General features: G+C 42.0%; 1 protein-coding gene across 2 annotated transcripts in view; it reads left to right on the top strand.

Annotated features, from left to right (window-relative positions):
- The window catches only part of LOC136848553 (ubiquitin carboxyl-terminal hydrolase 38-like), a 247,682-nt gene that overhangs the window by 62,958 nt on the left and 172,332 nt on the right, over positions 1 to 12,392 (top strand). For both annotated transcript variants that reach the window (XM_067120838.1, XM_067120847.1), the window contains exon 3: positions 3,475 to 3,746. In XM_067120838.1, coding sequence (XP_066976939.1) covers positions 3,475 to 3,746 — 272 coding nt within the window. The remainder of the gene's footprint in view (positions 1 to 3,474; positions 3,747 to 12,392) is intronic.

The following is a 12,392-nucleotide window of genomic DNA, read 5'->3' as shown; positions in this document are numbered from 1 at the left end:
GCTGTGAATTGTGTGTATGGCCCCACCTCATTCTAAGAGGGCAAGGAAGGTCTTGACTCTTAAACAGAAATTAGAAATTGAGAGGATGGAGCAAGGTTTTGTCCTGGTCATGTATAATGGAGGAATATGGCATAGCCTGGTCAACCTTGGATGATATTAAGACTTCCCAGGACAAGGTGAAGAAGTACAAGACAGAATTCAGCAAGAAGATGGCCAAGAGTCAAGCCCTCAAGGTCACAGCAAAAGCCCATTATTACGTTGATTTATCTACCTTGATGTGGTTTCAGCAACAAAGGGCTGCTGGTGTGAACATACGCAGCGCTGAGTTGAAAGTTGGATGTTCCTGTTCAAAATTCAACATAAAATTTCTAACCAGAAAACTCATGGTGGTGAAGCTTTGGATGCTTCTGAGTAGGGCATAGAGGAATTTTGCCAAATATTGTGAGGCCTTGTTTTAGGGCAGATATATAGTGCTGACAAAACTAGTCTATTCTATGGCTCCTTACCCACTAACACCTTGGCTGATAAGAAGAAAAAGAATTTACTCAGTCAAAAGCTTTCCAAGAAACGTGTGTCTGCTTTGTTCTGCGCAGTTGCTACTGGTAGGCATCATTGCAAACCAGTGGTAGGTGGACATGCAAAGCAACCACATGTCCTGCTTGGGTTGATAGATAGCCCCCAGTGATTTGATATCATTCAGCAAAGGCTTGGTTCACCTTCAAGATTTCCGATTGGTTCCATAATCATTTTTGTAAGGAGGTTATTCGTCATCAGACACAGGGCCTTGGCATTGCTAGACTTTGGGTGAAGGCATTGCTTCTCATGGACAATGTGCCTGCACACCCCAACACAGCCCAATTTATTGGTGATGAAGGTTGTATCAGGGTCATATATTTACAGCCTAATGTGACTGCACTCATTCAGCCAATGGACTAAGGTGTTATTGTTGCAATGAAGCAGCTGTACCAGAAGTTCCTGAAGGAGGTGATGGTAGTATTGGAGGATGAGGAGGAAAGGAAGCGAGGCTTGGATACACGGGGGCGAACGGACACTGAAATCTTCAGAAATATTTGCTGAAGTCTGTCATGTACAACTTCACCAATGCTTGGAGGGACGTTATGGTAGAGACCCTCAGCAATGCCTGAACTTCCAGGGGTTCGATGTCGACAACTTCCGTTCCACACTTGCGACTGGAGGTGATGACATTCCCGAGGATGACCTACAGGAGTGTCTGGATAATAACAGTGGTGACCCTGGCTACCAACTTCTCTTCAATAGCGAGATAGATGCTGCAGTTGCTTGTGGTGACGAGGAAGCAACTGAAGACGAGGACAAAGATGAGGCTGTTCCACAACAATTCCCCTCATAGAAGCATATGCGAATGGCCTTCAGTGTGGTTATCAAGATATTGGAGAACCCCAGCGTGGACCCCATCGATTTCCCTGGGGCCTTGGACGCGGCTGCACGAATATGAGAGTATCAAAGGGTTGACATTGCTAAGCAGAATTTTTGTTTGTATAGTCAAAGTACCCTCAACAGCTTCTTCAGCTTGGAACTGCAGCCGAGTATGTCTTCTGCTGCCTTCATCGATATGCGGGGCTCCTTTGCCCAAGAATCTGATGTGTCACTGCCCCACTTCAGTGATCTTGACCCTCTAGGTACCTCTATGCCTCTTCCAACTGCTTCACCACTTAATGTCTCCCAGGAGTCACAGGAGGCAGAGGAAGAAGATGTCAGTCTGAGCAACAACACAGTCGAGCTGGTGGAGGGGAGGAGATGGAGGAGGACTTTTAAACCTCCTCACAAGTTTTTAAAACTTCTGCTGATCGTAAGCACGAAGAGCAGCACACACACAGGTGAAGTAAGCAACAGACAGCGACCCCACACTTGAGACAGTTTTCCTGTAAGCCTTATCGTTGGCCAAGATAGTAGGGGAACTACACAGCCTATCGTATATGATCTCCCAGTTGGCAGGTCGGTATGTTATGTTCTTTTCATTCACATCAGAATTCATCTCCTAAGACACAGAACCATGCTGTCCCTGACCTGCAGTTCAAGGGGGCTTCACCATACCTTCCCTACAGGACTTTGTAGGGGGAGAAAGAAAGGATAGGATGCTGTTGTGTCCTCTTAGGGCAGTAAAGCATCACGTAAAAATAATAGAGGCCCAACAACGAGCATGTAAATGGCTGAAAGTACAGGGAAAAGCAGGAGGTGGTATTGAACACCATTTCCTGGATAAGGGAGGTAATCATGAGAGCATACAGTGCCAACCAGGCAGTGGAGGCACCCCTTAGGGAAGGTGAGAGCTCATGATGTGCAGTGCAGAGGCCCTTAGGTAATCTCCAGGAAGAACTGCCCCATCTGACAGGTAATGAAGGAAGTGGTGTGGAAAAGGCAAACCACCTTCATGCTTCATGACGTTCTCCTTCAGGGACATGGCCCACAGATCCCTGGATACCTTCATGTTGGGCCTGGTAGTAGCAACCCAGCAAAGAGCGTGACAGGAGACGTACCACCAGCACCACCAGCAATACAGCCCCATCTGGGTAGAGCCAACAGTATTGCTTCATCTAGGATGAGTGGTACCTAACTTCCCCAGAGCAAGAAGAGTAGGGAGAAAATTCATCCCCATGGACCTGACCTGTAAATGAAGGGTCCATGTAAGGAGATGAGTAGGACTGGAGGTTATTACAACACTAGAGTTAAGTTGTAGGTACTGTAGTACTTCCGTGTACCCTTGGGTCACAGAGTCATCAAGTATGGTCTGGAAAGAGGTGTTCCACCCAACTAGACATGGACAAGTTGGCAGAGAAGTTCAATTTTTGGTCCATTGGGTAGTCTGTGGGGTATGGGGTAGAGGTCACACATGGTGTGGGGAGTGGCCTGGAGGAACACACATGGCATCCCATATGTTAAGCCTAGTATGAAGTAGGTCATCCTCCCACCTAAATGGTAACTCTCCACATATTAAAAGTGAAGGTTTGTATCCCGTTGGAACAAATGACAAATTTTTAAAGCAATTTGTATTTTTCTTAGGTATACAAACCATGTTTTTTCATATAGGAACAAACTCACCTCTACCAACCTGCTCTGAGGGTGATCTACTTACAAGAACATGCTATCAATCAAGCCAGACTCTACAGTGGCATAGGTAGGCTGAGGAGTGGGCAACTTACCCAAGGCCTCCCTGCATTATTTTTTTTGTTTTCTCAGGCAGACATGGCTGTCTGCATGCATGTACAAAGGTTGACACCACATATGAAAAGGTACAGTTTGTATAGCGAGGAAGAATACAAATTACTCTTAAAATGTGTTTTTATAGATTTTTTTATAAGATTTCATCAAATGTTATGTAGCTGTGTTTTGAATAACTCGGATTACTAGCTATCTTATTAGTTATGAATTAACAAAATCTTACCTGTAAGTCAAATTTCAGAGTGTTAACTGAATATATTTTTTCATGTTTTTCAGATGGAGGATCTGAGGTGTGTCCAGCCATGGCACATCTTCTGTCATTAGTCCCAACTGTTGTAGTTGAAGCGTTAGCTCCACGTATTGTTGCTGATCCCTCAACAACAGATGTAGCCTTAAATGCTACTCTGACTCGCCTTACAGCTTGGCTTGTATTGTGGCCAATAGCACACCAAACATTAGGTTTATGGGTGCGCACATTAGTTCGCCTCTTGTATCAAAATGGCAGAATGTCCGTTCCTACAAAAGTCACTCTAGAAAGAGTACCAAAGGTATATATTTTATTATTAGCTTTTGTTGGGACTGCGCTATATTAATATTTTTTGTAGTCATACAGTTGACTAATCTATTAATTTTACTTTTGCATTTGTTCCTACACAAATAAAAGCCTTTATTCGTTACATAGGATTTAGCTCATAAACACACGCTGAAACTGCTGTGTAAACATACTGGAAAGGTAATTAACCCTTTAACGCCGAAGCCCTATTTACAAAAATGTCTCCCGTATGCCGGCGGCGTTCGGTGAGTTAGCGCCAAAGCGGAAAAAAAGTTTTTTTAAAAAAATCACAGCACGCTTAGTTTTTAAGATTAAGAGTTCATTTTTGGCTCATTATTTTTGTCATTGCCTGAAGTTTAGTATGCAACCATCAGAAATGAAAAAATATCATTATCATATATAAATATTGGAATATATGACAGCAAAAAAAAAAACTCGTATATAATTGTATACAAATCGCTGTAAGCAAAACGGTTAAAGCTAATGAGTTAATTTTTTTAGTTGTATTGTACACTAAATTGCGATGATTTTGGTATATAACAAATTTTAAAACGATCAAAGCAACACAGAGAAAATATTATCACAAAATGATGCATGAATTAAGAACCGCGGGACGTAAAAATGTTTTTTAAAAAATTCACCATAAATCGAAATATTGTGTTAGAGACTTCCCGTTTGTTGAAAAATGAAGCTAATTGATTGAATATTACTAGACTGTAAGTGTTTTAGCTTACAAGTGCAGTTTTCGACCATTTCGGTCGAGTTAAAGTTGACCGAACGTCGAATTTTTTCTATTTATCATGATTTATATGGAAATATTTCAAAACTGATAAAAGCTACAACCATGAGTTAATTTTTTTTGTATTATACATGAAATTGCGCACATTTTCATATATAAAACTTTATGTAACGACTAATTTAAAGCGGTGCAAATATTACGACAACGAGACGAAAGAATTTCTGAGATGTTCGGCCGAGTTACCGTGCAGTTGTAAGGAAAATGTTTTTTTTTTTTAAATTCACCATAAATTGAAATATTGTGCTAGAGACTTCCAATTTATTGCAAAATGAAGTTAAACAATTGAATATTACTAGAATGTAAGAGTTTTAGCTTACAATTGCGTTTTTTTACCATTTCGGTCGAGTTAAAGTTGACCTAAGGGTGAAATTTTGGCAGTTATCGTGATTTATGTGGAAATATTTCAAAACTGATAAAAGCTGCAACCATGAGCTATTTTCTCTTGTATTCTACATGAAATTGTGCACATTTTCATATATAAAAGTTTATGTAACGACTAATGTAAAACGATGCAAACATTATGACAACATGACGAAAGAATTTCTGAGATGTTCGGCCGAGTTACCGCGTGCAGACGTAAGGAAAAAATTTTTTTTTTTTTTTTCAGAAATTCACCATAAATCGAAATATTGTGCTAGAGACTTCCAGTTTGTTGCAAAATGAAAGTACATGATTGAATATTACTAGAATGTAAGAGTTTTAGCTTATAATTGCGTTTTTACCATTTACGGTCGAGTTAAAGTTGACCAAGGTTGAAATTTTGGCAGTTATCGTGATTTATATGAAAATATTTCAAAACTGATAAAAGCTACAACCATGAGCTATTTTCTGTTGTATTCTACATGAAATTGCGCACATTTCCATATATAAAACTTTATGTAACGACTAATATAAAACAGTGCAAACATTACGACAACGTGATTTAAAGAATTTCTGGTGCCGACGTAACGAAAAAGTTTTTTTTAAAAATTCACCATAAATCGAAATATTGTGCTAGAGACTTCCAATTGGTTGCAAAATGAAGGTAAATGATTGAATATTACTAGATCGTAAGAGTTTTAGCTTAAAATTGCGTTTTTTTACCATTTCGGTCGAGTCAAAGTTGACCGAAGGTTGAAATTTTGGCAGCTATCGTGGTTTATATGAAAATATTTCCAAACTGATAAAAGCTACAACCATGCATTGTATTTTGCTGTATTGTACATGAAATTGTGCACATTTTCATATATAAAACTTTATGTAATGGCTAATATAGGACAGTGCAAAAATTATGACAAAATGACGAAAGAATTTATGAAATTTTCGCTGAGTTACCGCCAGTGCGTAAGAAAAAATTTTTTTCAAAAAATTCACCATAAATCGAAATATTGTGCTAGAGACTTCCAATTTGTTGCAAAATGAAGGTACATGATTGAATATTACTAGAATGTAAGAGTTTTACCTTACAATTGCGTTTTTTCGACCATTTCGGTCGAGTCAAAGTTGACCGGTTGAAATTTTTGTAGTCGACGTGCGGTATGTCCACTTGGCACCCAACAGACAATTTTAGTCGACGTGATATGATACGCCTAATAGGCGTTTGTTCAGATGGTTAACTATCAACAGGTAAGGGGTAGCCACACCCACCTGTTTTTTGGCCACCATTGTGTTCAGATGTTACTTTCGACTCTCTGTACCAACTGTTGCCGTTTACTTACAGTAAACTTTTGCGCTTGAGTATTTTCTCTTTTTGTTATATAATTTGTGTTTTTTTTGCTAAGCATGAACCAAACCCATGAGTCCTTTAAGCGTTCATCCCCCACCTAGAGGAAGCCTAAGAGCGTATGGCGCTTTCCCAGTAAGGATGGGCTGTGTAAGAGATTCCTATGTACATTTTGCAGAAAGCATTTCTGCAATTGTCATAGCCTATGCTGTGAGTGCCATGAGTGGCTGTCAGAACAAGAGGTGAAGCTTGTGGCAAAGATGAAGGATAGGAAGATTTCCCTGTTGTCATTGGAGGAGCAATACTCTACCTTGGGAGGTTTTTGCCCCGCCTTCCACCAGCTAAGCTCCCAAATATTGTTTCTGCTCCTAAGGGAGGAGTTTCTCCTTCACTGACTCCCACTGATTGTTCAGTGGAAAGCCACCAAGGGGGATAGGACAACCATTCCTGAATCTCCTTGGAGACCTCATTTCACTCTGAGGGAGAGGCTTCCTCCTGTGGGGGCTCTGTCATGGGGCATAACAAAGTCTCGCCACTAACCTTACTTCTGTTTCAGGTGTGACAGAGGATGAGAGGCTTATGGAATCATGGCCCTCCATAGGTGGCTGCTTGGCCACCTCTCATATGGTAAGGTGACTCCTGTGATTGCTTCAGCAATGACTGTGACAACCTCCAATCACTGTCTTGGCTAGCTCTTGAACTCCCACCACCTTCACGATGCCCCCTCATGTGCCATCAGTGACCCCCTGAGGAGCTATCATCCTCCTCCTTGGGGGTGGAACTCCTTTGTTCACTTTCCATTGTCTTGACCTAGCTGCACTCAGTAAGGAGAAGTTGAAGAAATGTAGTAAGAAGTCATTATCATTCTTTTTATATAGTCTTCATTGTTTGGTGCTTCTGCCTCTTCCCCTTTGACTTCAGCTGTTAGTAAGCAGAAGAAGAAGAAGAAGGCTGCCAGGTTTTCTCCCCGCAGGAAGTCTTGTATGGCTTTCAGTGGTCAGTCCTCTTCTGCAGAGAGGACCAACAGGGTTCACACTAGTGGGATTGTGAGTACCACAGCACCTGTTGCATTGTGCATGGTACAACCTTCACCCATAGGTCCTCTGGTCATGGGGGTAGCAGTACAGGCGGTCCCCGGTTTACGACGGGGGTTCCGTTCTTGCGCTTCGTCATAACCCGAAAATCGTCGTAAGCTGGAAAATCGTCGAAAATCATAAAAAATCATAAGAAAACCTTACTTTTAATGCTCTGGGTGCATTGAAAACGACGTAAACTGCATTATTATTGAGTTTTACATAAAAACCTTCAAATTATGATTATTCTGCCGTTTTTGGGGCCATATTTCTTCCGTCGGATCGGCGACGACGCGTCGTAACCCGAACATACGTCGTAAGCCAGGAAATAATTTCTGATGAATATATTTGAAAAGCGTCGTAACCTCGGAACGTCGTAAGCCGGAACCGTCGTAAACCGGGGACTGCCTGTACTGGTCCAATTAGCAAGGCTGACCAGTCCTGTCAAGGTTCATGGACAGCTGGTCTGGGACCCTCCACTGAGCATGAGAAAGTGAGAAAAGAGCAGGCAGATGCTCTCTTGCCCCCTTCCTGCTATGCAGCAAGAGGGCCAGGGGTCCCAGGAAGTGATTCAGCCCGGTCTAGTGGATCACCAAGAAATGGCAAGAGGAGGTCCCCTGCTTTGTTTTTCTTTCCTGTAAAAGTTTCAGCCTCTACGAAGGCTGTGGCATGCTTGAGGAACATCCTTTGCCCACATTCAAGTGAGCAGGACCACTCTCCTTGATGTGTGAGTTTCATCAGCATGGGAGGGTGACCGCCCACAGCCCCAGTCACTTGGGAAAGGCTCTGTCTTTTCCAGGTTGAGCAGGGACACCTGAAACTGCTCTCCTTTTCGTTCCACTCTTCAGGTGTTACCAGGTGTGGTTCAGATGGTTCTGAGGCCCAGGATAGGGACTGTTTGTGCTCCCATCCCAGCCCTTCAACAAAGGCCTACATTCCTGGGTCAGTCCTAGGACTGGACAAGTCATGCACCCAAATGTTGTAGCGATCTCCAGGGGGCTATGAAGAGTTTCTCTCCCCTGCAGAAGTAGTGACTTGGGAGGACCTGGGACTGTAGGGACCTGAGAGTCCTCTTCCCTAGGACTCAAATACCCCCAAGTTACACAGGCAGTTTTTCAAGAGGTCATTTGACTGACATATCAGCACAGTGACTTAGAGGAAGGGACTGTGCCTTTGTCCTCAGACTCGTTGAGGCCCGTATGGGCCCCTCTAAGGATCCCAGGCCCTCGATCAGCCTGCCACAGTCCATGCTTGCCAGCAGGGTTTTGGACATAGTGACTTTCCTTGTCTCTGCCTTATCAGTGGCCAAATGCTGAATTTCTTGAGGAGAGAAGCCCTTATACTCATGGACACACTCTCGCCACAACTTCTTCCAGCACGCATTAAGGGTCTCCTTCTTCATATCCTTCAACGATCAGCCGATGACGGTCAGGTGTGGCAATCGTGAATTTATGCCAATTCTCCTTTAGCGTAAATTCACTGTCATTGTCCATTGCCTTCACAAGGTGGTCGAGGGAGTTCTGGGTGTAGAGTGCCTTGAAGGCACAGATCACACCCTGGCCCTTAAGGCTTTAGGAGAGAGGTGGTGTTGGCAGGGAGGAAATTGAGCTGAACTTCCTCATAATAAAGATCCAGAGGGTCGCCACCAACATTATCCATAATCAACAACACCTTGAACTCCATCACAAGATGTTAAGTAATCCTTTACTTGAGGGATGAAGCTCTAAGTGAACCAGTTAGACATAAGGATTTTGGTGATCTAGGCCTTGGGGTTGTGCATCCAAAGCATAGGCAGCACTTTCTTGTTCTTATTCTTGAGGGCCCTGGGGTATGCAGCCTCTTAATGAGGCCTGGTTTTAGGATGAAGCCAGCAGCATTGTCATGAAATATCAAAGGGATATTTCATGACTGCTTCCTTGTCTGCCTGTGCTATTTCCCCATGCAGAGAAACAGACTTTAGGTGGAACTGCTTCTGTAAATGATAGAACCACCCCTTGCTGGCCCAAAAACCTTCATAAGCTGATGATGGTCCTGCTTCTTCCTCCTCTTCTTCAGCTGGGTCGTCGAACCAAGAAGTCTGCTTCCCGTATGTTGCCGCCTTCCGTAATGGTCAAAAACTCTTGGTAGAGCTTTCGTGCCTTCTCGTGGATTATGTTGCCATTGAGGGGGATGTTTTTCTTACTGTAGTCCATTATCCACAATGCCAAGGCTGACTCCATCCTCACGATGCTCTTATCACGGGCAGTGGAAACCCTCTTGGCGCTACTGCAGAAGCTAGCATCCATGATCTTCTTATATCCGCCTCTTTCTCCTTGATGTACCAGACAGTACTCTTATGTATGCCATAATGGTGGGCTACTGTGGCGTAACTTTTCCCTTCCTTCAACATTCTCAGAAATGCTACCTTCTCCTGGAGCATCATGACATTCTTCTGGTGCTTAGGTGCTTTGCTGGAAGCCTTAGAAGGAGCATCTTAGGAGGCATCTTAGGGCACAGTTAAAAATGATACACAAAGATTAACAACGAGACACAAAGATATGCAGCGTACACAGATACACAGTGACACGCTCAAACAGCAGAGGTCTGTGCAGTGAACTGGCAGAGGTCCTGGCTCCCATAGCCCATCTCTGCAAGACAAAGTCTTGGGAGGTACAGCCATTCAGCGCCAAGGAAAATGAATGGCGCTCCTGGATTGGCTTCTTTGCAAACACCAACCAATAGTGTGTCAAGTAGCTTTGTGCCTAGGTTTTTCAGCTTCCCAAGCTGCATTTACTTTCCCACGAGCTTTGTGTTTAGAATTTGTGCATCGTTTGGTGAGCATTCTTTAAAAAACAAAAAAATGCTTTACTGATATTTTGCTGTGTTCACATTAACATTAGTATTTGAAAATTAGTAAATCATTTTTTTATCATAAAAAAATATATTTATCCACAAAAATAAAATGAAAATAATTAGCTAATATTTTAGATATGCTTTACAAAAAAATCTCATCCTAAAACACTCTAGTATCATTTCGAAGTCATCTTACAACATTACTGTACCCTTAAAAATATATGCTTACAGCTACGCTTGAACACTCCTACATCTGTTACTGTACTTCTACCAAGGCGAAAACTAATTAAGTTATCCCTATAGTCAGGCATGCACATTTTCTTTCATACAGTATTCTGGCCTTATCACTTTCTTTTAGTGTAGACAGAGATAACATTGGTATACATTGTTTGGCGAAGGTTTTTTAAGAAAGAAAAATAGTTTTATTGATATTTTGCTGTGTTTAATATTATTTGAAAATTAGTTAATAATTTTTTTTATTATAAAAAATGTATTTACTCATGAAAATAAAATGAAAATTATTAGCAAATACTTTAGATATACGTTTGCTTAGCGAGTTTGTTAGCCACGGCACATGTATGCCATCGCTGTGGGTTGATGACTGCCCATGGCTTAGCTCACCTGGTAAAGGCTGTCTTTGCTGAGCTGGGCAAAGGTGCCAGGGACTGCTCACCTATTGCATCTAGTTCTGTGGATGTTCCTGAGAAGAAAGGGTCAGATAAGCACAGGGGCTAGGATGGGGAGCATTCACACTCCCATTTGAGCCTTTTCCTGAAAGGGTATGAGCTCAGATCAATCTTAGGACCAGGTGAGGCATACAGTTGACCCCCACCTATTCGCACTTCTAGATTCGCGGCTTCACCTATTCACAGATTTTTTCGCAGAGCAATATTCTGTATTTTCATATTATTTTCTTGACTAAATACAGGCAGTCCCCAGTTATTGGTGGGGGTTCTGTTCTTAGGCTGTGGTGATAACCGAAAATTGGCGATTTTCAGCACTTTTTCGGTGAGTTTCAGGGCTTATCGGCACTGAAAAGCACTGATTTTCGTCACTAGACAAGCTGCTGTAAAACCAGATCACCATCAACCTAGCCCGCCGTTAACTGGGGACTGCCTGTACTGTACTGTACGTACACACAGTATATATTTCTTATGATAATGATTTTTTACAGTAGTAATTTTCAGAAATTAATATTAAGATTAATAAGATTACAGTAAATAATAATAAGATTAAATAGTACAGTAATAATAATAATAATACTGTACTGTGCCTGTAGTAATACGTACAGGTAATAAGTACAGTACCTGTATGTACTAATTTTCAAATGTTAATAATAAGATTAATAAGATTAAATAATGATGATAGTAATACTGTACAGTACCTGTAATAATGGTATTAAGATTAAATAATAATAATAATAATAATAATAATGATAATAATACTGTACCTGTAATAATAATAATAATATTACGTAAATCATACAGGTATTCACCAATGAAGAATGTATATTAAAGATGATGATGATAAATTAGCAGTGCAGTCTGATGAATGACAATGAAGATATGACTGCACAGCAAAGCAGAGGAGTTACATCTCTTCTGGGGGTGCTTCTTCCCCTTCTTCAGGGGCTTGGGGATGCACTTCTTCAGGCACTTCTTCAGGGGATTGGGAAGGCTTTGAAGGATCCTTCTTCATCCGTTTGATAAACATGGTGATAGGCAGCTGCTGTCTATGCTTCTTCATGCTGACGAGGACATTATTATAAGGATCCCATATCAAAGCTGCCTCCTTCAGCTCCTTGGTCATCCTAGTAAGTTGGGACAGATGATCCAAAGACAGGCCCTCATCCCCCTCCTCATCCCCTGAACCTGGCATGTCTTCTTCCTTGCTGGCAGACTTTGTCAGCTCTTCCAAGTCCTGGTCCTTCCTTGGGTCAGAGTAAGCATCAATGAGAGTGCCTACTTCATCCTTGGTGACATCATCAAAGCCCTCTCCACCAAGAATATATGCCAATTGGACCGCCTTATCAATGGCTGAATTTTGAATTTCTTCAGGAGAGAAACCCGTATAATCATGCACGGACTCCGGCGACAACTTCATCCAGCAGGCGTTGAGCGCCTCCTTCATGTCCTTCAACGATCGGTTGATGACATTCAGACATGGCAGTCATGAATTTACACCAATACTCCTTCAGCATAAATTCACTCTCAGCTTCCATTGCATTCACGAGGT

This window comes from Macrobrachium rosenbergii, chromosome 2 (genome assembly GCF_040412425.1).
Source record: "Macrobrachium rosenbergii isolate ZJJX-2024 chromosome 2, ASM4041242v1, whole genome shotgun sequence".
In the NCBI taxonomy this organism is placed as follows: Eukaryota; Metazoa; Arthropoda; class Malacostraca; order Decapoda; family Palaemonidae; genus Macrobrachium; species Macrobrachium rosenbergii.
The sequence above is the reverse complement of the archived record's forward strand: the minus strand, read 5'-3'. Positions and strand labels throughout refer to the sequence as shown.